The sequence below is a fragment of the Rhipicephalus sanguineus genome, chromosome 1, assembly GCF_013339695.2.
Source record: "Rhipicephalus sanguineus isolate Rsan-2018 chromosome 1, BIME_Rsan_1.4, whole genome shotgun sequence".
Taxonomy (NCBI): domain Eukaryota; kingdom Metazoa; phylum Arthropoda; class Arachnida; order Ixodida; family Ixodidae; genus Rhipicephalus; species Rhipicephalus sanguineus.
Window position 1 is genome coordinate 129767646 of NC_051176.1, and position 26290 is coordinate 129793935.

General features: G+C 43.7%; 2 protein-coding genes across 4 annotated transcripts in view; one reads left to right on the forward strand and one right to left on the reverse strand.

Moving 5' to 3' along the window:
• Window positions 1–8404: 8404 nt before the first annotated feature.
• Window positions 8405–18678, reverse strand: LOC125758760 (uncharacterized). Its single transcript, XM_049416424.1, has 3 exons — window positions 18519–18678; window positions 18266–18450; window positions 8405–9397 (listed from the first exon to the last, which is right to left on the reverse strand). Exons 1-3 carry the CDS (start codon window positions 18532–18534, stop codon window positions 9134–9136), a joined length of 465 nt encoding a protein of 154 aa, XP_049272381.1. The 5' UTR covers window positions 18535–18678; the 3' UTR covers window positions 8405–9133.
• A 6123-nt stretch (window positions 18679–24801) lies between these two features.
• The window catches only part of LOC119397885 (nuclear pore complex protein Nup214), a 188166-nt gene continuing 186677 nt past the window's right edge, over window positions 24802–26290 (forward strand). For 2 of the 3 annotated variants that reach the window (XM_037665206.2, XM_049416428.1), the window contains exons 1-2: window positions 24802–24927; window positions 25034–25160. In XM_037665206.2, coding sequence (XP_037521134.1) covers window positions 24892–24927; window positions 25034–25160 — 163 coding nt within the window. In that variant the 5' untranslated portion in view covers window positions 24802–24891. The remainder of the gene's footprint in view (window positions 24928–25033; window positions 25161–26290) is intronic. The other variant, XM_037665210.2, reaches the window with a different exon arrangement.

Here is a 26290-nt window from a genome sequence, read left to right on the forward strand (position 1 = left end):
CCCAAATCAGGGGGTACAGGTGACATGGGATGGACATCGTTTGAGGGCAGGGAGGCTAGCAGCAAGATAGAATTTGAGGAGCGATTGAGAAAAATGGGAGAGGAGCGTTGGGCTAGGAAAGTTTTCAGCTACTTGTACATGAAGAATGTTGATACTAAATGGAGGAAGCGAACTCGAAAATTGTCAAGCAAGTATTTAGACAACAGCAGAATATCAAGCCAAAAGGAAACATCGGTTAAAAAGAAGGTGAAGGTAACAGAGAGGGACATGTGGAAGATGGGAATGCTTACGAAATCATCACTGGAGACCTACCGAACTTTCAAGCAGGAAATTGCAAAAGAAAAGATCTACGATAATTCTCGGGGTAGTTCTCTGCTGTTTGAGGCCAGGACGGGAGTATTGCGGACCAAGACGTACCGAGCCAAATACGAAGGCACAGACACGTTATGTAGTGCGTGTGGAGAGGAGGAGGAAACGGCTGAACATTTGATAATGTTCTGTAAAGGGCTTCACCCTACAGTCCAAGATAATGGCGCGGAATATTTCAAAGCATTGGGGTTTAGGGACGGTGAAGGCAAAATAGACTTTAAACGAGTAGAAATAACCAGGAGGAGGCTAACCGATTGGTGGCTACAATCAAGGCACGAGTGAATTGCAATCCTTGAATACATAGTGATAGTACTTAACCATGACTTAACTTTATGGCTAGGTGGCGTGAGCCGCCGCCCGATCTAAAGGGCACAGCCGTATACATCCATCCATCCATTTAATGCACTACACTCATCACGTGGTAACGTCGAGTGCTTCAGAACAAGACTATAAAAAAAAATGTATTTTTTTTTCTTCCTTACGCTTTTTTTTTTTTCTCGCTAAAGATTACAGGCGGTAACGTGCCCATGGAAACAGGGCGACAAAGCGAAAAAGCCCTTGATACCATACAGAAGTTTTTGACCGAGCTCATGAATGCGTTATCAACGGCAAAAACGGCTGTGTGATAAATGCGACAAGAGATGAACATGGGTTTTAACAAAAAGCGGATCATCCAAATGAAGAAACAATGATGCGGCTGAACAAAGGAGGCTGTAAAAAGGTATTAAAAATGGCCTTGAAAAGGTTAACACTTAAAAAGTGAGAACAACAATAAAAGTTTTGCAAAAACGCAGACTCTTTCTTCGAGAGTGACACAGAGGGCATGCTGACACAGCTGGGTCCGAGCTGTTCTGCACATGAAGCATCATATATTTCTCGAGCTATGACAGCCTGGTCAAGAAAGGGGGTACAACCGCAAGCTGCACAGTGTAAGGCCATGTTGCCGTCAGACTTTTAAATTGTTGGCGTGTTCACGCAAGCGATCGTTAATACATTGGCCAGTTTGGCCGATGTAAACACATCCACAAGAGAGCGGAATCTTATACACGATGCCGCATTTGCAAGACAAAAACCGCGTGGTGTGCTTCTTGCAGCATGTCAGGCCTTTCACTGTTCACGTTTACACGCTTGCACAGGCCTCCAAAGTTTGTTGTGGGCGGTAAACACTACACTGACTCCTGCGCACCCTGCAGCCTTCTTAATCCTATGTGACACTTGGTGCACGTATGGGATAACAGCAGTTTTTGTCCCATCTCTGTTTTTTGGAGGCACATCACTGGTTTTCTTGAGTCTGTGCAACAAGGTCTCCGCAAGGTCACACAAAACTCTGGAAAACGTGTGCTCTCGAAGAAAGATTTTGTGTTTTGCAAAACCTGTTGACTTTTATTGTTCTTTTTTAAGTTTTAACCTTTTAAAGGCCTTTTTTAATACCTTTTGATGACCTCCGCTGTAAGCCGTACACTTTGTTTCTTCATTTGTATGACCCATTTTTGTTAAAACCCATGTTCATCTCATGTCACATTTATCACCCAGTCGTTTTTGCCGTTGATAACACATTCGTAAGCTCGGTCAAAAACTTGTGCTTCAGAAGTTTTTCAGAAAGAATATCAGTGCACTGAATGAGATGAAGGGTAACTGAAGGACTTAATTTATTTTGTGAAGCAGAGAGAGTGAGGCAGCAAAATAAAACATTTGACATTAATCTATCAGGGGCGTAGCCAGAAATTTTTTTTTTTTTTTTTGGGGGGGGGGGGGGTTCAACCATACTTTATGTTCGTGCATGCGTTTGTATGTGCGTGCCTATATACGCAAGCAAAATTGAAAAAATTTCGGGGGGGGGTTTGAACCTCCCCAACCCCCCCCCCCCTCCCTTGGCTACGCCCCTGTAATCTATGTCTAAGGCCTTTGAACTATTTTCGTTGGTTTAATGTCTCTCTCTGATACTATGTTGTATTTGTATTACAGAATTCAGTGAATGGAAAGCTCAGGAAGAGGCGAATGAGAACTGTTGGTTTGTTCTTCACACGGCTCCCAAAAAGCTGGCCAGTGGGGAAACGAGGAGCCACTACTACTCTAATAGATCAGGAGTGGCTAGGCCAAAGGAAGGTCATGGTAATCGTCGAGAAAAAAGTCAGGGTACCTGCAAGTCCGGTAAGATATGTCTTTCATTTATTACTGTGACGAAGAAGGAGAACACTCGGAGCCCGGCACCTGAAGATATCACCATAAATGTAAGGTACCAAAGAAAGCATTATGGCCATAAAGCAGAAATTCAGCACTTGAGGATGAGTGACAAAGAAAAGGCCAACGGGATTAACCAACGTAGCAGAGGACCTGGAGCGTGGTGTGCCCATGAAAACCATATTGAATAATATAAGAACATCTGTTGGGGGCATGTAAGCTGAGGCCAGCACATTTGGCAGAACGCATAACTCTGCATAACATCAAACGGCAGTTTCACATTGCTGCTCCTGAACAGTGTCACACCAATGATGCTGTCAGTGTAGATATGTGGGTGAAAGCAATGTAAGACAAAGGTGAAACACTTGTCTGTCTGTATAAGGCACAAGGTGCAGTGGACACAACTGGTACTTTTGGTGCAACAGATTTTGCCCTTGCTTTGATGACAGAGCCACAAAAAGAGCTGTTAGAAGAATTGGGCACGGGCACTGTGTGTCTTGACTCAACACATGGAACTACAGGGTAACAGTTTGAGCTGACCACTCTTCTAGTGCTAGATGAAGTGGGATAAGGTATACCTATAGCCTATTTCATCTGCAACAGGATGAATGAGGAAAACTTGGCAGCTTTTTCAGGTCTCTTGAGTGTGCCATCAACGAAAAAGTGGCTGCTAAGACATTTATGTCTGATGACGCCTCACAATTTTACAAGGCATGGTCGTCAGTTATGGGTGTCCCTCAGCAGAAACTTCTCTGCACCTGGCATGTGGATAGGAATTGGCAGAAGAAGATACATGAGTGTGTAGAAAAACAACTGAGGCCAGACGTGTACCACAACGTGCGACTCCTTTTAGAGTTCCTTGACCAGCAAGAATTTGAAAAGTATCTTCAATCATTCCTTGACACTGAAGAAGAAAAACTGAGGGATTTTCTGAAGTACTTCAAGGACAACTATGCAGTTAGACCTCAAGAGCGGGCCTACTGCTTTAGGACGAGGGCAGGTATCAACACCAACATGCACCTTGAGAGCATGCACAGGACGATGAAGCACAGCATGCTGGAGGGAAAGAAGAATAAGCGTGTTGATAAACTAATTTCTGCACTCATGGACTTGACATATCATTTTTTGATGAAGAGGGCAATCCAGATGATCAAAGGGCAAGTAGTTGAGTGCAGTTGAAAGGTACCACAGATCTGGCACTGAAATGGGGGGGGGGGGGGGGGCAGGTTGTGCCAAATTAAACGAAGACGGGGATGCTGCTTGCTGTCCCTTGAGATGCAATGAATGTGCAGTGTGTGCGCACCTGATACACTTCAAAGTGTGCAAGCACATTCACTGTGTGGTCATTGCTAACACATTGTCAAGCAGTGACAATAACAGCTATGAGAGCCCACCTGAAACAGTAACTGAAACGAGTCGGGCATTGCACATAGTGCAAAGCATTGCAAAGCTGGAGGCGGCCACAACAGTGCCGAGCCAAAAGTCATGGATCGATCTCGGCCTCGGCGGTCACATTTCGATGGAGGCGAAATGGTAGAAGCCCGTGTACGTACGATGGCAGTGCACGTTAAAGAACACCAGATGGTCTATAGAACACCAGATGGTCAAAATTTCCGGAGCCCTCGACTACAGCGTGCCTTTACCTACCTCGTGGTTTTGGCACGTAAAACCCCAGAAATTATTATTATTATTGCCAATGATGACCACATGCCTCAACAAATATGAAGAGTACTATGTGTTGATGTTGGCACTGGACCGAGGTTTCCACTAAATATAAAATTTAAGTCACTCATATGTCTCATCTGCTCTATCTGACACAACTGCTGCTGTAATTAATAATTGACTGGAATGCAAAGTGTTCGATTGGTGAATGTGCTGACCTGCCCATTTCTCACTATGAATTGTATTACTGATTGTAGAGGTGTTAAATGACATTGATTTCCCAAAGCTATGGAGGAACCAAACCAGCATTTTAATAAAGCCTTATTGTCAAAGCTTAACCTGGTTGTGTCTTCCTGTGTTGATAATGCATACTTGTGCATGCGGTTTCTGCACTACATTCATTACAGTAATGCAATGCAGTTTCATTTCAAGCCACGAGGACAGAGTCAGAATCGATTTAGATGTGTTTCTTTCTTTATGAATGCTTAGATTATTATTGTTGTTATTATTATTTTATTATTATTATTATATTATTATTATTGCAGCGGTATTTGCACACGTTTTCTGGCTACGGCGCGAATCCTTTATTACAGTACAGAGGAGAGCTCGATCAACATCGACATCGTCTGCAATGGTGGATTGTTTATTTGCAATTTGCAGCGTTTGCGCGATGTAAATTGTTCTTTCGCTAGTTTCTTGTACGCGGTAATGTTAACATTAACGCTCGCTATCGAGTTTAGGGTATGTCTTCTCACACGTGAAGGTGTGGTGCCTTTTTCACCCGTGGATATTCGTACTCGACTCCGCTCGCCCGCCATAGCAGGTGAGGTCATTGGTAAGATACACGTTCCGATGCAACTTCCAATTCAACATTGTGCTTTGTATGAGTGTCATGCTCTGCGCTTTCGATAGGTATCGAGCTCTTTGATCGTTAACTTGCGCTAGATGTGGTATCGAGCCAGTCGAGCTCTGAAAAATCATTTCCGATGATCGGGACACGATCGTGAACGTGCATGAACGCGCGGGTACCACACAAAATATAAGCTAAAGCTATGCAGCAAATTCAGATGTACTAGGTATTGCCGCGAACAAATATTGCTTTGCTAATAGGCGTCGATGACTGCCCAGCCCCCCCCCCCCCCCTCTTTTTTTTGTACATACATGTAAACCGTGATTTCAATTTGACAGCTTTGCTTTGAAGGCGCTTTTAGTGCTATAATGGAAGCGATAGCTTGCTTTTGATGACCTCTGCGCTGTCAGTGCATCAGGACATTGCATTATTGATGAGACAGAATTGTTCACGTCCAACACCCCTCGCAACGTAAAGCTTTTGAAAATTCTTGCGCTACACTTGCTCGTTTTCACGAAAGGGGGTGTTTTTGGAAGAGTTCAAGCACCCTTGACCTAAAGACGCTGATTTCTTCTTATCAGTGCTAGAGTTACTGACTACGCTACCTAAAGGTAGCATATGCAGTAACTAATCAGTGCCTGCCAGCAGCGCACCAATTGAGGGTGTGTTCTGTATAACTTCGTGCAAAAAAAAAAAAAGAAAAAAATCGGAACTAAACGCACAGTAGAACTTGCTACAACTGAGCTGCAAGTCGGGTTGAACTTTCGATTCAAGTGCGAGCTTTCATTCGACTACGTTAAACCCTTTCAGACGCGATCTATGAAGAACTGCCTGTAATTCGTCAGAGTTGCACATTATCTCAAGGGACTCGACGTTGCAACAAAAATATTGTCATGTATGTGCTTTATAGTAACTAATCTTGATTAAACTGCAATTGCATTGAACCTGAAGTCATTCATGCTCTGCTTTTTGCAAAAATAGAATGAAATCTCAGGCTAGAAATACAGTACTAATTTTTCTTTTTTTGGTCATGATCATTTCGAGCAAAGATAAATTATACTTTTTAGGTGACTTGGAAAAAGCGGAACATCAAACATGGTAGTGCCTTCTGCTAATTGACTATATTTAACAGTACACTGCAAAATGAAGTTGAAAACAGATCTATTACACAGGAGGTTCAATTTATCCACTCTTAAATGTATCTTGTTCTTTCTTAGCCACTGGTCAACACGACTAGCAAAAACATGTGATGTAGACAGTTGTATACAAAGCGTCTCAAACAGTTATAGAAAGAATGGTGTGCTAAAAGCTGCAGCAAGACAGAGTACGACTTTGCGAAACTGCAGTCGTAAATGCCGCCGCTTTAGGTTTACAGGTTAATCCATCCACGGCTTGGATGTAGACCATACTTAGAAACTAACTCGGATGATACCGTTGTCACATGGTGCACTGCTGATCGCAATTAAGCCCAATCAGGGTCAAATTTCTCAACAGTGATTGACTCGTTTCTGCAACTTGCATACAGTAAATAATCACAGTAGAGAAATTCTACCCAGTCAGGTCCCATCGTGATCAAAATTGACAGTATGACACCCATAATACATATTTGTCTGGAAGGCCAACTTTCGGATATACAGGTCTTACTAGAAAAGAAAAACTAGATACATTGTTCGATAGCAGCCTATTAACATGTTGGCTCATGCACTTTTTCAAGCACATTCAAGACGTGGCATGAAACTCTTGCTAAACTCTTCTCACTCAGTTTGTACCAATCAGCTTATTTGCCATGTTATATACAAACAGATGCGGTCACTTATAGTGCACACTATGGGCTCACTTTCTTGAGCTATTTTCGTGACGTACAGCCTGACACTTAGAAACACCATGTGGCTCTCTTGTTTGCAGTTCATCCGCCTTGGTGCAGTTGGCCTGCCTTGCAAACTCATAAACGGCATTGTGTGTTGCTGCCATGTCTTCCGTTACTTTCTCTCAGTAGCATGAACGAACTATCCGCACCCGTTTTGTCTGCACTACAACGGAGATGCCTCAACTTCAGCCTATGTTAACCCCCACTGCCTTTCAAGGAACTATGTCAACAATGCCAGCACTATGTGCTGCTGGGCCTCATAACATAAGCTTGCTCAGTGGCACAAACTGTCCATATACTTTTGCCCCACAATGCAACTGTGCCATTCTCAGTGGTCCGTATTGGGAAGCACTCCAGATCTACAAACACTATGATGTGCTGTTGGCTGCTAGAAAATGACTCTTTTATAACAGCGGAGTTTTGCACAACATAGAAAGGGTTATGAATGTAAAAATGGCCATCCACTCCCATTTGTTGCACAAAGCTACAAGAAAATTCATATGGATTTCTCATAAAAAACAGCATTTTAGTTGGCGAAAAATTTGACATGGTCCACAGTTTGAACTCGAGAACGACTTTTTTTCGGGGTGGTCGCTCTACCATTTAAGCTAACCAGTATGCTAGTAATCAAAGTGCGAGGGCAAATTCAGTTTGAAGCGCATGGACACTGAATATGACAAATGAGTTCTGTGGAAAGCACAGTAGGTATAAGTAGCTTATAACCAGCTGCAAGTAATGTTTTTTCTTTCAAGTTTGATTTTCATAAATAGATATTAACGCAGAATCTTCTGCTAAAAGCTGCTGCACGTTTCCACAGGACCCATTTGCCACATTCTGTGTGCTTTGACTTTTCAACTAATTGGCCCTTACACTGCCCATTGCTAGCCTACTGGCTATCTCAGTTGTAGAGAAACAGCCCTGGAAAGGTGTTTGTTCCAGGCTTGAGCCCAGGAACAGTACGAATTTTTTGTCTTCCTTTCTGAGAAATCAGTATGGATTTCCTGGTAGCCTTGTACAAAACAGGTGGATGGCCATTTTTCAATTCAAAATAACTTGTTCTCTACACAGATGATGTATGCGAACACAACTGTGATGCCTTGAATCATGTCTGGACGAGCTGGGCTTGGAGCATGTAGCCAAATGTGATGGTAGGAGCTCCAAGTGAATGTTCTCAAATGTTCATTGTTCCAGTGCTCCCAGAACGAGGAAAAAGCTGGGACACAGCACTGTGTGCCTTGGCTTCTTTCCTCGCTCTGCGACATAATGAAGTAGTACCAACTAGCCCAGTTCATTGCGCTCTAAAATGTGTAGCTACTTGTGATGCCGTTCAGACCAATCTGCTTGGCACATTCACAGGTAGCAATAGAACAGAAGGCTGCCGAGATAGCAAAGCCATAAATGCAAGGCCTGCACGTGCACATCTGAGCTTGCAGAGATAGTGTCCTGCATAGGTCACTTGCTTGATGAATGTGCAATAAATGCAATTTTTTGGGCAATAAAGGTGTGATGACATATGCAATTTCTACATTTATTTGCTGCAATACAGAAACGTTCTCGATTTGTTCGAGTAGTGATTAGCATTTATGAAAGATAATTAATGCAAGGACATGCTATATGTATTACTTTCAATTGAAAGACCCTGTGGCACAATCTTAATTATACAAAAGTAATATACAGCCAGCAGAGTCAACATGCGCCGCACAACTCCTCTCAAGTTTCAAGGAGGCTATCTGGGTAACAGTTGGGAGCACTCACAACCAGCCGGACAACACATGGGTGGCACTGAAAAGGGCCGTTTCATGGCAGGCAGCATTTGCCAAGTTTCAGTAAGGTTGAAAGTCGGGTGAATTGGTGACAGAGCATCTGAACATGTAAAGCAGCGCACAGAAAAAAAGACACAAGAGGATTAATATGATTCAACAGGACAACTGTTGCACTTGCCACTAGTTTATTCTTTTAAAAAATATGTATATAGTACATACCCACAAGTGCACCACATGCAACAATGACTTTTGCTCATAACGGTGCTTAAAAAAAATTTGAATGTTGTGCACTTGTGCATATGTGTATTACCCCCTCCTTTTTTTCCCTTCAAAATAAGCTAATTGCAAGTGCAGTGGTTGGCCTGTTCAATTGTATTCCTCCTTTCATGTCTTGTTTTTGTGTGCTGCTTTACACATAAGATGATCTAAAGCAGTCTTGGTTCATGTTGGGAAGGTAGGCGAAGGAATTTGCTGCACTCGCAGGACTTCGTGGCCTTTTGTGTTGCAGTGGCTGCACTTCAGCAGCCTGTAGCAGATACCCAGCTCGCTGTGTGCATGTGACTTCACTCCAGGTCCGAAGTCACGGGCAAGAGAACTGACGATGATTTTGGCCAGCTGATCGATCCCTTGGCCTCTGTGCACATGGTACCCATCAATTGCTAAGAACGCACGTCGTGGCTCTTTCGAGGAATTGAGAAACCGATGCTGTAGGAACAAAAAAAATTAGTGCAATTAGGAAAAATGTGATGCATTGAGAGAAGAAAGAACTTGCAGATCAACTGAAGTCACTAAACAAAAAGAAAGGGAAGTGAACAACATGGGACCACAGCCTACAGTTTCATAAGATAATGGAAAAATTTGGCAACATAACGTGTTGCTAGTATGCTGCAATGTGAAAATTTTTCACTGCTAGATGGGGCTCAGCCGGAACTTTTGAAATCAATACACGCTCCTTTGAATGTTTGCATTGCCCCTGTATATGTGGCTTGCACCAATATCACAGCTTGAAATTACATAGCCATCCACCCCGTGTGTCGGAACGGAACTAAAACAAAAACAAAGATATTTTTGGCCGGAACGAAAATAACAAACGTTATCTAATATTTTTTATCAGTTTTCAGTTCCCGGGAAAACTTGGTGACCTGGAACAACCGAGGTCATGCAACGTGAGCAATAATACATATGTCAGGGTATAGTGTTAGTGCTTATCTCATGCAAGAATTCCAAAGTAAAGATGTTCAAATTTTATGAAAAATGAAAAGAGTGGCAACCAGAGCTGTTTATATTAATGCAAGTGGACTTTCGTGTGCCAGTCACACTAGTGTGGAGAGGGCATTCTCGGTGCTGAAGTTTGTTTTATCAGAACAGCGGTCTTGCACCCTCGATGACGGCCTGCTTCTGAGAAAATGCTCACTCCCTTGACACAAAACATAGAACCTGCTCAGAAAATTCGTAATTCACTTTTGAGAAATTTAAATACAGTAACTTGGAAGGGTGCTAGTTTTATGGTTTTGTGTGGCTGGCCCAGAAGCCCCTCAGGGACGAGACCAAGACAGACCAGCAACCATCTTTACTCTGCCGAGCCTCGGCCGCAACTGCCCGCTGCCAGTGGCTGCTGAGTGCGAGCGCACCATCGCTCATCATTCTCTTCTTCTACGGCCAGCACGCTCGCAGCCACCGCTTCTATACTGCCCCCTTCCCCTCCGGTGAAACTGGGGAGGAGGGCGCAGTAGCCGCTATCCTTGGCCACAGCGGACAGCACGTGGCATGCACGACCACACGTCGGCACGGTTCGTCCACCACGTAACCAAGGTCCCGGTGTTGTCCGTGGCAACTGGGGGCTCCGGGGCTCCGCATCCATTTTCGGGTTAGCAGTCGTCGTGGCAGCCGCCTTGCTGCCACCGTTTGTGGTTGCCTGCTCTTTCCTGTTGCTGACCTCTGGTTCTCCCTTCCTATAAGTGTATAGAAGCGTATAGACAAGTATAAAAGCGGCGGCTGCAAGCGCGTCGTCCGTAGAAGAAGAAAACGAACGATGGCACGCTCGCAGCTCGCAGTTGTGGCCGAGACTCGGCGGAGTAAAGATGGTTGCTGGTTTGTCTTGGTCTCCTCCCTGACAGGTTTCTGGGCCAGCCACAGCCACGACACCCCACATAGCTCGCGCTAGTCTGTAGCAATTCGTCGTACAGTTACTTGCGCTCCTCTGAAGAATGCGGGAAGAACGTGTTTTACCCGTCCCACGTTCTTAAGAGGAGCGCAAGTTTACCACAAATCCTATGTTTTTATCGTTACCTTACCTTCAAATTTTTGCATAAAAATAAGAACCGTTACAAAACATTATTTTTTTAGTTCCGGAACAGAAACAACTTTTTTCGGTGGAACGAAACTAAAACCGAAACGAAAAACATTTCGTTCCGACATCCTGCATCCACCATTACGATGAATCACTACTGAAAGCTGACCAACCACCACTGAAGCTATAGTGACAGTACTAGAATATGTACCGTACTTACTCGAATCTAGGCCGCCCTCGATTGTAGGCCGACACTCGAAATTCGCAAGGCCAGAAAAAAAAAACTTAATCATGGTACTCGAATCTAAGCCAACCCCCCACTTTCGCACATTGTTTTTTATAAAAAAACATCAGCTTAGATTCGAGTAAATACGGCACATGCATTTCAGATTCAATTAATGGTTGCCTGCACATTTGTATAATGCCCCAACTGCTTTGACACTAACGCAAGGAAGCAGCAGCCAACGAAAATAAATATGAATATTTCAGCCTGCCATACATGGAGAACACATGCAAGCATCCAATGTTCATATGTGAAAGACAACAGTGTTAGAGGAGAGCCTGGTGCGGATAATAGAAGAATTTTGACACAGCAAGCCTGTGATGTACACTTCACTACATAGTCAAAAGTCTGATAAAAACTTGTCAGATGGGGAAGGTACCAGATTAACATATTAGAACGCGCCTCAAATTTTTTAAAAGTACATAAAATTGATGCTTCGGGACCACTATGGCCCCATTGCTCACACTAAAAAAAGCATCAGTGGGGCGCCTATGTATAGCCTATGTGCCACAGCGTGCAGGTAGGGCAAATTACCAAATGTACAGCTAGTTCCACATTTTTCCGATTTCATAAAGATTCCATGAGCAAACATGAAGATTACTACTTTGTAGCAGATAGAGTGTATTCAGATAACATCGGTGCATGTCTGTGGACCCCTTTAATTTCGCTGAAAAAAAAATATTTTGCTGTACGAGTCCCTAGGGCCACGAAACCAATGTTAGTTTTGCGGAAAAAAAAAAATTTGCCTAAGTCAAAAAGATTTGGACAGAGGTCTTCACTCGGCAGAACTGCTTTTCGCGAATTTCCCGAAAATACGATTTTGACGAGATCCTACAAAGAAATTATTGCAGCTGCGAGTCAATTTTTCTTGACTTACTGTGAGTAACGTGCATTTATAAAATGTTATGTTGCAGTTCTGTTGCCCATAACTTACGCAAAAGAAGTTGCAAATACGGCACCCACTGCTCAATAATGCTCTAATTTCAGATTTTTTCACTCCGCGTCTATAATACTCGAAATTTCCCAAATTTTCCAGAGATTTGCCACGCATTAGGTTAACCATTGTGCTAAGTATGATTGCCGAGGATGGTGTCAGACGCAAACCATAAATGCATATGGTAAGAAACGTCTCTAAAAATAAAATACTTCGAAATTCAGTTTAAAAAAAAGGCCATCTTCAATTTTCTTTAAACTCCCCAGAATTAAAGCCAAGCACGTGCTCTAACTTAATCTCTAAAAACATGTTGCATTATTTTTGTTAGATAGGAGTTACAAAGCCACCAAAGTGTCCAAATTGACGTCAAGTTCACACACAACCACTTAAAGGGGTGGTGCCATCAAATTTGTGGCTTGTGCATTCTTTGTTGCAAACATTTCTTATTGATCTAGGAAGCATGAGACACACTCCCAAATTCATGTATTCTCTCGAAACTATTTCACATCACCTTATTTGTATGAACGACTTTCGGTTTCGGTTTCTGGGCGACAAGTTGGACACCGACATCACCGTGTAGGAAGCTAGAACAAGTGCACCCACAAAGTTGTGACACATGCAGTGCTGCATTGTCTGCTCTCGCACACAGATGCATGCAACCGTCCGGACGCCTTCAAAACTTGCTAAAATCCTCCATCATCCGCAGATGGTCGGCGAGCTTTCAACAATGACTGGTAAAACCCGCTTTGTCTACGTAACCCAACAGCAGCACCACATTAGTGAAAAGATGCTGCGTGGAGTTTTGCACAAAACTCTCCACAGAATGGTACTGCACTGTTAAACGGAACGTCTCAAACAAAGGTGAAAACCACCTAACGTTATGGAAATTGCAAGCAGCATTGAATCCATTGCAAGAGACTTGTCTGCTGAGACAGTCATTTCATAACAACTGACCTACCTTCATTTTAGAGACTAAAAACATGAATTCACTTCACAAGTGCAACCAGTACTTGCTGGAAGCAATCCACACTAACCAGCTGCTGAACTCACTGAATATTGGCATGACTCTGCTGCTCACTACCCGAGGCCAGCAAATGCTGCAATGACATTGCTGTGCCTATAGTGGGGTACAACTTTAGAAGACAGGAGAGGCCCCGCCCAGATAACCGAAGCGCAGCAGCCAATTGCCTCCGCGACTAAAGAAATAGTCCCGCTAGGCATGTTAGGCATGTTCTCCGTCGGCGGGGTCACCGGCCGTCCGGCTCGTGACGTCACCTGAAGTGCGCGCCTATTGGTGGAGGCTCGTATGCATCCGCCTTTGAGGGGAAAATGCCGCTGCCTTCTAAAGTTGTACCCGACTATAGCTAATGAAAGCTGTGATGTTGAGAAGGTTCTTTCAGCTGAGGTACAGAGTCGTCCACTTCCACCTTGAACACCACACCGTGCGGCCAGCACTCCGCGGAGCGCCTCTCTTGGTTGCTTGGGTAACTAGCGCGTATGCGCAGTGACAGCTTTAGGCGAAGCCTTCGCCGCGTCGTCTGCTAAAGAGCGGCAGCTCTGCCGAATTGTACTTGCTTTGCGGTGAAGCTAACTTCGCTCTGGCTATGCGCATGCAAATCCAGCGTCCGGCACGGTTCAGAAGAAGCGAAGCGACTGCACCTTGTTCCGTCTAGCTTTTGCTGCTAGTGTTTTCTTTCATTTCTGGATGCGATCTCACAACCAATAAACCTCGGTCCGTGCATGAGTAAACTTTCACAGCCGCGCTTGAACTCCTACAACTAAGCAACTCAGCTCCTTTGAGCCCAGTAGCCAGAATGTTCCCGCTGCTCACGCAAATGTTTTTGATCAGCTTCAAAGCTAGGCGCCGCAAAATTGGCGATAAATGCATGGTAAGGTCTGACATAACAGCTTTAAATGTGCGAAAGTTTGGATTGTTACTCGCCTGAAAACAAAAGGATGTGAGCAATTTGCCAATTTCAGAGAAGTTACATTACATTCAGGTGTTATCAGCACTGCTGCCTTCATGCGCTAGCGAATTTAACTCGCCAATACGCCGCCCTAATTTGCTACTCATGTGCAACCATGCTTATTCGTACCATTCATGCAGAAAAATGAAGAAGCATTCTAATAGAGTTTTCAGCTGAACTCATATCACGCAATCAGTTCACCAAAGAAGCGCCGCTGACGAATGATTACTTCTGTAAGCAGGCGCTGAATAAAGCTTGACTCCCTTTTTATTGCTAGGTGACCCAAAGCACCGCGTATCGCTTTATATATTTCTTGGCTCAAAACTTAAGCACGAAGCAGAAAGTTTTCCGTGAGCCTTCAATTCACAGTGCAAACTTATATTTTTTTATTGTCGACTTTGTGTCGTCAAACTTCCAGCTGATGAAAACAACCGTGTGAGTAGCGGGAATATTCTAACTGTACGGCACAAAGCATCTGAGTAGCTTAGTTGCGGGAGTGCCAGCCCGGCTTGGTGATCTCACTCATGCACGGGCCAAGGTTTATTACTTTTAAGATCGCATGCAGAAAAAGAAAACAGTAGGAGAAAAAGCAGTGCGGAACGAGGCGCAGTCGCTGCGCTTCTCGATTTCCATGAGATTAAGTTACCTTCATCGAAGAGCAAGCGCGATTGGGCGGAGCCGCTGCGCTTTAGCAGACGACGCGGCGAAGGCACCACCTACAGTTGTCACTGCGCTTGCGTGCCCCAGCCGCCCGCGAGAGACGCTCCGCGGAGCGTTGGCTGCACGGTGCGGTGCTCAAGGTGGAAGTGGATGCCTCTGAACATCCAAAGGTGAGACTGCACTCGAATGAAGACCAACATGCTGCACATGCAAATGGCAATGTACGTTAACAAGGACGTGTAAAAAATCGGTGATCAGCCTTTTGTGAATTAAATGTGTCTTTTCCTAGATGTTATCAAGGCTCTTTACTGTCCTTTTGACTTATCAATTTGTGTAAATGTATTTCATGTAGCATTTCTAAGCTAAACCACCCCAAAAACATGCAGTTCAATGATGGTTCCACAAAAAATGTGATTTCTCTCAAATTATCAGCTTGAAAAATAGCACCCAATTTTTACCCTCTAATTTGAAAAAAATATAAAACACAAAAACAAACCACCGTAGTTATGCAATTTGTGTTAGAATGCTTTGGCTTCCTGTGCGACACAATTTGTACAAACCGCACCTCTCACCACCAGACAGGCATAGATGAGACTCTGGCTAAGAACATGTGCAAGGTTGTAACCAAGCTGATCATTGCACATCATAGCAACAATAAGGCCGTCGTCATCACCATGACCAAAAAATAATGACCCACCGATCAAGACAACAAGTGTGTGTGTGTGTACCTTTCATCACATTTACCACCAATCACAACAAGAAACGAGTTCATACATTTGTTCATATTTTTGTGTTATGTGCTAGACAGCTTCACTGGTAACCTGCCTTCGCAAAATGGAATGGCTCGAAATTTTTATTACAATTTTACGCACCAATTCAGTCATACACACAACACATTGTAAGCAGTGGTAGTTTAGCACAATAGCAATAATACGCCAGCAAACGAGCAAGGCCTTATCTATAATAAAGCAACATTGTGCTTATAAAGCCCCTGTTGCTGTGGTTCGTGTTTGTGCACTCAGCATGTATACGCACTGCGCATATGCACCACGGCTTGACACAGGTTGCCAGTTCCCTTAGTCACAGTGATGGCAAAGCCGCCTCTCAGCAATCACTCCTTTTGCCTTATAAAAAGCATAGAATAAAGTGGGGATGCCTAATAATATAGATTGTAATATCAAGCACAAATTATGGTGCATGTAAAGAACAGAAGACTGTACAGCAATCCGAATGGCTCCTTTGCACAGTATGAAGGCCTGTCCACCAGGCTGCACAACAAACCGGTTTTTGCAACATTGAAACACATTTTAAAAATGCAAATCCTGTTGAAACTGCAAAAAGTGTGCCAGATTCTATCACTATAATTTACGGTCCTTCCCTTTCCACTAGGATATGATAGCACGTTCTAGCCAGTTGTCTGTGTTTCTAACTTAGAATTATTATGTTTAAGCTGTTGCATTAACGTAGACAGAACTTTCAATGGCAAACTTGTAAGGCATATTGGGAAACACCCAATGGCTCTCTATTGATGAATAAACGGCTTTTACAGGGCTCTAAAATTGCCAAAGCTCCGAACGAGTGTGAATATTGGTAATGAATCCTTCATCTGAGGCAAGCTTTGAGATTGGGCTAGTTACTAATCCATCTTCAACAAAAAGTGTAGGAGTGGACAACAGACAAAGAAGGGAACAAAGACAACCGTTCCCTTCTTTGTCTATTGTACACTGCTGCACTGTTTGTTGACGATGAACTTCGTTTGAGGTTTCTAGTCTCACTGATATAAGTCGTATAAAAGTTCATGCGTGGAATTTTGTAGATTACCCCTGGTAACTTTTATTGCTCCAAGAGGTCTTTAACATGTGTGAGCTGTCATGTTACCTAGTTTTCTGGCATCTGGGAAATTCTCACACAATTAGTGTAAAAAAATCTTGCAAGTGACTCGCTTATTCCCTGCACCATGGGATGCCCACATACTTTTGCTGTTCCCGTTTGTCCTCCCAAAGAATCAAAGTGCTCCTTCGACAAATAGTTTCCAGGAGGTTACCCACAAAATGCGTGAACTGTGACACATCCTACATTAGTGGAACGAAAAGTTCAAACAAACAACAAAACACCATAAAAAGTGCCTTGAGAAAGGCAAGACATGCTCAAACACTGGTGGATAATTATTCATTACTAACCAAGCGATTAATTTGGACACCACTGCTCTAATCGCAATGAAGAAAATCTTTATACATCTGATCTCAAATGTGGTATGTGTGCAACTTACTTTAGCTGTACATGTGTTGACCTACCCAGGATATACACCAGCACCCACTGGCACCTAGGCCATAAATAATCACCCTCTTCGCATTCTTTATTGTGAACAAGGGGCCTATAGTGGTTCTGAAACGTTAATTTTAATTGTTGCCTTTTCAAAAGGTACCTCACATACATGAACCCATTTCGTTGACAGGTTTTCATTCGTCCACTGAAACAGATCGAGATAGCAGTGACTTGTGGGCTTTCATTTATTCACGGGTAACAAAAGTTACCTAACAACGTCATAGTGAGTTGGTTGTCACTGAGAAGATGCAGACACTGGCGGTTTTCTGAATTTGGTATCACCACATACTGATGTTTCAGTCAAACATTTCTTTTCCCATGCCTTGAAAACACTGTCTTACTCTATTAGTGGCCTTCGGTGAGAAAGGCTAGGATGCTTGTGTCACTACCACTGCCATTGTTGATGAACCATTCCATGGACATTGGAATGGTTTATCAACATTGTCTCTAACATACGAGCCAGCTCATGTGACGGCACATGCAAGCCATGTATTCTCAAATGCCTCTACTAAAAATGGCACCACGTTGCCTCACTCCGCTAAATCTAAATACTGAAAAGCATCCTCACTGTCCATGTATATCACCGTCTTAAAGAAAGGGCATTAAATTTCCAGGCCTTGTTTTCCACTGTGTATAATGGCCACATGCAAGATCACTAAAAGGTGTGCACGTTTTACGTTTTCACTGTATTTGCTTAACGTGCATTGTCACCTTCATTTCGGTATTTTCCCTGTATCTCAACATCGTGTGAACGCTTTGTCAATAACAACAGTCAGGTATTTCAGATGAACGCATATACACGGGAGAAAATTGCTAGGAGCACTTACAACTAAGTTTTAAAATTCGTTAGAATGCGGTGCGGACGGTACGCATCTACATACCGCTTTAATCAGGTCTGTTGGCAGTGCAGGTTTACCGTGCAGCAATACGGATATGCCATACCGTCGTGGTCGGCATGTCAGTACTTTAACCCGCAAGACCTCTACCGCATCACTTTACCGCAAGCAATGAGCAACTAGCGCGGCTAAAAAGTTCTTAAAAAAAGCTGCGTGCCGACCACGACGGTACGGCATTTCCCTCAGCGGCGCGCACCAGTATGTAAGCGTAAACTTACCTCGGCGTTCAAGATTCGAACACACGGCAGGCGTTCCAGCGTAGCCGTCAGCTTGCGGTTCAGCAAGCGCGTTTTCTTGATCTGGCACTCTGCATCGGCGTCTTCAGAGCTGGAGCAACGTGGCAGCACTTTGAAGACGTATACACCACGGGGGCCACATCGTGCTGCAGTTGCAGAACTAACTTCTAAAATGTAAAGAAAATACAACCTTCAGTGACTGATGCCAAGCATCTCACAATTTCAGAATACGTACCCCTATATTGTCGCATATATCTTGAGGGTCCGCGTTGGCACTGCAAACGTCGTTACCACCAACGTACAAAACGAGTCTACGCGCTGAAAGTGCATCGCAGAGACGGCCTCAGCCATTCGCACAGCGTCAAAACCACCAAAACTAAATGTGCAGGTCTCGACGGATGTTTGCAAGTGAAGGCGACTCCTGCACATGAATTTAACCTGGCTGTCGCCTATCACTACACCGCGCAAAGAAGGCATAACTCAAACAAAGCCGGCGACTGCGGTGAGGTACCGAGTAGAACGTAGAACATAGGCAAGTAAAGGCTGGGGACAAGGCCGAGGAATCGTCGGATCTTTCCCTAGCTACAACAGTACCTGTCTAGGGGCAGGGAGTACCTCCCTATGGTAACGTCACATCCGGTTTCGCGCCAAACCGGGAGAGCCCCGACTCCGGGGATACGCTTTCTTACGAGCGTTTCTTTTCTCACAGACTCCATCCGGGTAACTTGAGATCTGGAGACTTTTCGTCCGCTTGGTCCTCGAAAATCCCTCTACGTCTGGGTACTACCTAGGCAACTGTTTATCCCTAAGAGACCCAGCCACTCGGCTGCTTGTTGATGGCGCGTGTTAAACTTGTCTACGAATACGAAGTTTGTGCGCGCGCGGATGGTGATCTGCGGCCGAGGTGTGTTTACTTTCCGTCCGTTCCAGTTTTTACACCCATCGAACGCTTCGAGATTGCCCTCTGCTTTAGTTAAAGGGCCTCGCAATTTCTGAAGATGTCGATCTTGTAGACGACGAACTTTTTGCATGTGGGTAGTCTCCCCGAGTGACAATCCACGTATGCTGGCGAAGTGAGTCAAGTGCGCTCCGTGAGCGACACACTGGACGGTACTTCAGCAACTGTTAATCGTTACGTCTGGGCGTAACGCTAGACACCGCCTTTACATCGCGTTTGAGCCCTATGGGTATTAAATTTATGAACAGCGATGGCCGCCTTCTTCAGCTTGAGTAAAAGACCCAATCATGATCAAGAAATTCGATGTGGATCAGGCCCGATTGTGATCGAAAGGGGTTGTGTGACACCGGTATTATGTTTTTCACCGCTTGTCTGAAAAGGCTGAGTGAGGAAATCGTTGTCATATTCTCAAAACGCTGCCTAATGCATCCAGCAAAGCTGCTATTGCCGTGGCAGTGAAATCATGCCAGCTAGACATGTATTCAAATGTGCATGGTCATTCTTTTAGAACTGACCTGTTTCATTGGGCTGTAGTTTTCCTGCAAATTATTCGATTTTAATGCAGCTTACGGTCAAAGATTCAGGAAGGATAAAAATTGACTGGCTCGTCCCATTTTTTTATGCGCAATGCAAAAAAAAAAAGTAAGAAATAAGGAAAAGTGCGAAAAAACTCTGAATGTCATGCTGCATGCCACACACGACTCGTAAAGGTTTGTAAAAGTTATAAATCACTTGCCCTACCACAGGTGTTGAAATGACCACCCTGCATGATCACACACTTTTTGATGCATTATTAGCATGCACAAATTTTAATGGACAAGTGGCATCGGTATTGCAAATTATTTGACACCATGATGCTGTCACCACATGCTCTAACTAGGACTTTTATATTTTTCATATTAGTGTAACGTAAAAGTTGCCCATGCAGACTTGCAGGGAGTACTGAAAAACCCAAACGACATTACAGACAAGCACAAGCAAGGTTTGGGGCTTTGCGTAGGCAGAGTTGCTTTGGGGAACGCAACATATAAATCTGCAAGAATTGGGCACACACCCAACAGCCAGTATCAAGCATGCTCTTTACCTTTCCATTGAGTTCGTAAAAACTTGCTTCGCAATAGGTAAGCAGATATAAACACATCACAAAATGGAGTAGAAGTTTTGTTTTATCTGTTACTGCAGGCCTTGAGCCCAGAACAGCAGGGCAAATGAACAGAAGTAGTTATATATGATACTTAAGTTCCTGTGTAGTAACGCCCTCATATTTCAAGTATCATGAATTGCCAACTCACCCAATCAGCCATTCTGTTAGGTATATCTGGATGTGTGTGCATGTGTGTTGTGTGTGTGTAAATAAGTAATGAACATAGAAAAAAAATAGTTGGTTTAATAAACACATGAAGCACAAGGCTAACGAATACACAATAAGAATAAACAATGATCAATAAAAACATATCATTCACATGCACCAACATCATAAACAAATGTACGACATGGAATCATACAGGTGTATTACAGTTCAAGATACATAGTTCTCATTCTCTTTGTGGACTGGTGGTAGTTCGTCCCAGTCACTTGATCGTTGAAAAAAAAAAAGTGTTTAAATGTCTTAGTGATCTCATTCATCTGATAGCTACAGGGTATAGATATGTAAAATGCAGCGATCATAGGCTAGTGAGTGCAATCCTTGCCCCCAGTTTGAAGAACACACACAAAAAAATAACCACTAATGCACAGGCCAACCCAGGTATAGCCAGGAAAAAAAACAGAATACTTTAGAATTCCCCTAGAAAACAAATACGACACCTTAGAACAAGAAGAAACAAAAGACATAGAGGAAACCACAACTAGACCAATTTCTGAATCTGTAGTCGAAGTTGGAGGTAAAGCATCAATGCAAGAAGCAACATCTCTTGAACCACAAAAGACTGGATAAAGAAACAACAACAGATAAGTGGGTGGGCATAGATAAATAGAATTTGCTTAGCTATTAAAGCTATCAATAAATATAAGCCCAGTGACATATGGAATTATGATATCAAAGAGCAGTGAAAAAGGTGATGGCATCGAAACAGCTACCAGGTAACTCTATAGGAAAGACCGAAATGCATGCAGTGAAAGATAAGCATGGCAATATTAATGGTAAACTGAATGAGTGCATCACTTGTTACACCACTAAAACAAGATAATTTATGAGCTCGTGGCAATTTCTATTCAGGCCACATGGTTTTGAGAACACTGAAGAACTTATAGTTTTTGGTGCAAAGTTAAAAAAAGCAATTTGTACCATTCTTTTCCCTCTTAATAACATACTGCCATGAAACCAAGGCGAGTAAAAGTCCTTGATTACTTCATCAATAAAAACTGATTCAGTGTTTCAGATTAGCAAGCCTTTAATGTTGAAGTAAGGCTCGTATTCTGAAATGCTCCTTGCCTCAGCGAGGAGGCCATAACTGCTTCAGGACGCCTTGCCATGTATTCTATAACACTTCTTACCAAGGTTCCCTCACTGAGGCCTTCCTTGGTGCTCTCTTGAGTTAAGGTAGCACTAGAGCAACCTTCGTGCCTCCTTACCTCGCTCCTCGCACTAAAAGGGTGCTTCTCTGAAGTACTTTGTCAGTGACACTGTGTCCGATCTTCTTTTTTTTTTTTTTCGATCGATTCCTTGTACTTCTGCACGAGCTCTGTAATTATATCCTTCCCATTGCCGATCAAAAATTGCTTGTCGGGCATGTTTTTTAATGTGCGGCTGAACACAGGGTGCACAGAGACGACGAAGATGGAATGCTTACTGCCAACTCATGCTTTGCACTTCAAAGGGTTAAACATTCTTTAGCGAGACCCGTATTACACCTTTGAATGCGTACCACCCTGTGTTTGTGACATCATATACTACGTCCTACCTTCCCGTGCAGGCAGTCAAAAACAAATGGTGATCCTCATGCACACAAATCGTTATTGCAGTCACCGCTGTCGGGTTCCCAAAAGCTGTCAAAGCTCACTGCAGTGTCCAATGAAAAAGAACCACATGTCCTGCATGGTTTCCTACTTCTCATTCGGGCTGGCTATCACAGGAAAATATTAGCAACTGTCTTAAAACGGGTGAAATTCAGTGAAAACAGCTCTCAATGGCACAAAATAAACTTCATACCAGTAAGCACACATAAAGTGAGAACAGCTAAGATGCAAGCATTTATGACAAGAGAAATCAACAAGAAAGGAGACATGGTGAGAAAAAAATTTCCACACTCCATTAAAATTGGTCCTTGCCTTATTAACTGAAACGTCACGCTTCCTTGTTTAGAGGGTACAGGTATATGTGGCTTTGTTGGTAGGTGGGCAGCTGAAATTTGAAAACAGCTACATTTTTCCACTTGTGTGGATGTAAAAAAAATGCTGAAAGTACACGGTAAACCATTCATCTGTGTCACTTTGTGAACCATTAAAGCAGCATATGCGGAATCGGCAACAGACAGGCAGGTACACTCTTGCGACAGAGCATCGCAAAAGCAAAGGTCAAGGGATGAAGCAACACAATAGACAAAGGTCACAGGTTCTCAGTCAGGAAACAAACCAAACAACACAAGTGACATTCCCATTTCTGTTGTTTTGATGTCAAGTACAAGAGCAACACATGAAAAAAAAAAACTAATTCCAGTATAACAAAGGAGCAATCATTTGCAGCTACAAATGTTGGTTGTGTGCATCTGCTCTAGTCTGCAAATGGCAGTTGTAGGTAGAAGAAACTGCAGTAGCAATTGAAGGGGTGCATTCGTGGAATGGTGAAAGTTACAGTGCTGGGCTGAACTGAACCAAATGAAGTATCCCATGCCTATAGAAGTGTGTCACCCATCTAGAAGTTAAATGTACCATCTAATCTAATAATGGTGCATTTAACTTCACATTTTGCATTAAGCCAGTTATAAAGTCTCATGACCAAAGGAAAACTTGTCCTAAAAAGGAGCACCCTTTACCAACCACCAACTGTAGAAACAAAGTTGCAGGTGCATTCACACCACTGATACACCCGTGCGACAACATGAATGAAAGCAGTCATGCTGCTTCTCAAAACATTTCGCTTCTCTTTATTTACTCGCCATGTAGACGTATCCTTGTCATTGTATGTCCAAATATTGAACACTAGCAATGTGATGTAACCAGCAGTTGCAATTATTTCTTATTACCACCTGACGTCTAAGGATCCTGCTCGGCTCTTTTTTTATAGAAGCATGGACACTTTCATTACTTTGAGTGCACGTGCCCTAGATTTTTAGCATCAACTATATTAAAACTCAATCACATGCGCGGGAAGAATAGCTATTGCAAGTAATACCGGTGACACGCAGGCACTTTTGATCGCAGTCAAGGTTGACCCGGACCGGATTTCTTGATCGCGATCATCAATCATTTCTGCTGCTCGGTCCAGACTAATCCGGATCGAGTTTGGCGCAGACATCAGTCAAATCGCGATCTAGGAGCTAGATATCGATGCGCAGATCGCAATTAAACAATTAAAAATGACCGTGTAGGTACACCTGATCCGGATCGAGCCCAATCCCGATCGGTCGTGATCGCGATCAATTGCCCCTGTGACACCGGTATAACGATTAGCGAAGTGCTTTCGTTCATGCCAACTTCCAAAAACGCACAATATTCTCAGCTACACTGATAATGGCAAAGAAAACGCATCTCGAGGCGTTCGACGGGATTAAAGACAAGGGCGGACGGTAAGTGACAGCGCGACTATGGTGGCTACCATAGCGCGGCAGGGCCACAGAACACTTATGGCAGGGCTACATGGGATCATACACACCCGGCGAGCACGGACGCGCCGTCCGCCACCAACGTCAGCAACAAAAACCTCGCGCGCCAACCCGCAAAGCTCTCCTAGGGATAAAAAGAGCATTGCACGTGTTCCTAGGTAGTACCCAGACATAGGGAGATCTTCAAGAAGCAAACGGGGAAAATATCCCCAGATCCAAGTTACCCGGATGGAGTCTGTGAGAAAAGAAACGCTCGTCGCTTTCTTTAGGACAGTCCGGACTGGATACCTTTGGCTAGCGTTGCCCGCTAGGCTAGCTAGCGCCTGGCTTGGCCCAGCATGGACAACGCAATTATGGTGGCTAGCATAACGCAATAATCATCGTAAGTTTGCCAAAAAATTAAAAAAAAATGAAGTAAAGGTAAAATGTCCAACAACTTGCTGGTACTATGAGTTTATGTACTATGTTGGAACGGTAAGCGGGTAAGCAACGTTTGCGCCAGTTCAAGCGGATAACACAGCCTCCAAGCAGCCTCCCTGCAAGCCACTCTGTGTGAATATGATGGCCGTGTGTTGTTTCAAATGTGAGTTGCGCGCTTCATAATTTCTCCCAGATTAAAAGATTGCCTGCAGTTACGTTCATTTTATTAATTCGGTTTCCCTGGCGAAATGCGACGTGGTCAACGTAGCCTAAAGTTACTCTAAAGCTCGTTACTTCATGACATTTTGATTAATTTTCTTGTGACAAAATTCATTGCGCGCAGTATGGAAGCATCAACAAATATGATTCGTGCTACGCATTCTTGCTTTTCTCCCATTTTTCAGAAACTTTGAAACCGTCGGGAGTTTCTAAATACTTCGGATTTGTGACACCTAGCTGCTCACAAGATGGCATGTGGGCAGGGAGATACACGACCAAACCCGGTGGGTAGCTTGTGCATCGTCTTGTCTGCTCGTATCGACAGGAAGCGAGTTGGACAGTGACAGTCACGCGTGCGCTCATATTTTTCTTGTTTGTTTTTACTGGCAGGATTTTCTTTTTCATCCTGTACGTACGGTGAACGTTACGGCCGGAGCCGAATCGGTCCCTACCGAGTCCGTTAACTTGGTTGCAGCGTCGTCGAGGTTTGGATTGGTATTTGCAGCGTTTGATCAGGGTGAGTACAACTACTATGATTGTGTTCCTTTTACACTAGGAAGTTTTATATAATACTCGGTGAATACTACTAGCTGTTTAGTATCTTAGGATGGGAGTCACGACTCCGAGACACGTTCGTCCCCAATTATCAGGAAATAGCTCGAAGCTTACCGTTTAGCTCGCCGCACATTACCGGCAGGGTAAAAACAGATGACCAAGACCGAAGGACATGCCTGGCTCTGAATAGAGACCAGTACATATCCTTATGCAAAGGCTTTTATCCGTCCATCTAGATACGCGCGCACCTGCAAGTTCTGCGGTGAACCTACGAACCTCCCTCACGTAATGTGGGAAAGTACGAAATTACCATTTCTCCACAGTAATTTGAACACTACGGAACAGTGGGAAGCACTGACGTGCAGCTCTGGTCCAGCCGTCGGAAAGTTGGTGGTGGTGGCCTGTGTCATGGAGTGCTTCTGGCTGTCGAACTCGGTAGTCTTCTTTATAGTTTTTATTTACAAATAAAGTTTATTTACTAACCATCATCTGGTGGGAGCTGCAAACTTGCATTACCAGATTGCGCTATTGCAGTATCGATGGGTAAAAGTTTCGGACCGTAAAGCGTTCATGGGTAGAGCGTTGGGATGATGCGCTGAGGGAACCTGGTTCATAACCAGCTGTTAGACCAAACTGGATCAGTGGGTGTGTGCTACTCTTCACTGAACCTTTTTCATGCCAACTTGGGTCACTGGGTTTGTTGTGACACTCTTCAATGACAAAAAAAAAAAAAAACAATGTTGTAGGGTGCAGTGTATGCTGAGGGAAGTGCAAGAGAGCAGCAGGGCTGTATACCTGCCTCTTACACAACCCATTTTGATGGTAGCTATAGGGCCTGGTACTACATTGCTTCAGTGTCACCACTGATGCGATGGTTTATGCCAGAATTTTTTATAGACCGTCTCTGTCCAACAGTTTCTCCAATATTCACAAAATGTGGTTGTTTGGCTTGAGTTGGGAGTTGTAAAACTAGAAGACGCTTTAATGTTTTGCTAGTTTCTTGGCCACCAGTCTATGCCACTTGATGAATTTTTATGTATAAAATGAGTTTTAAAATGCCATGCAATAAAAATGGGTAGTATCGTCAAGTAC

Excerpts from the sequence above, each read along its gene's own strand:
- LOC125758760 (XM_049416424.1), bottom strand. Across the intron at positions 9,398-18,265 it reads TTCGAATCTTGAACGCCGAG|CATCGGTTTCTCAATTCCTC; the intron begins GTAAGTTTACGC and ends TTGTTCCTACAG.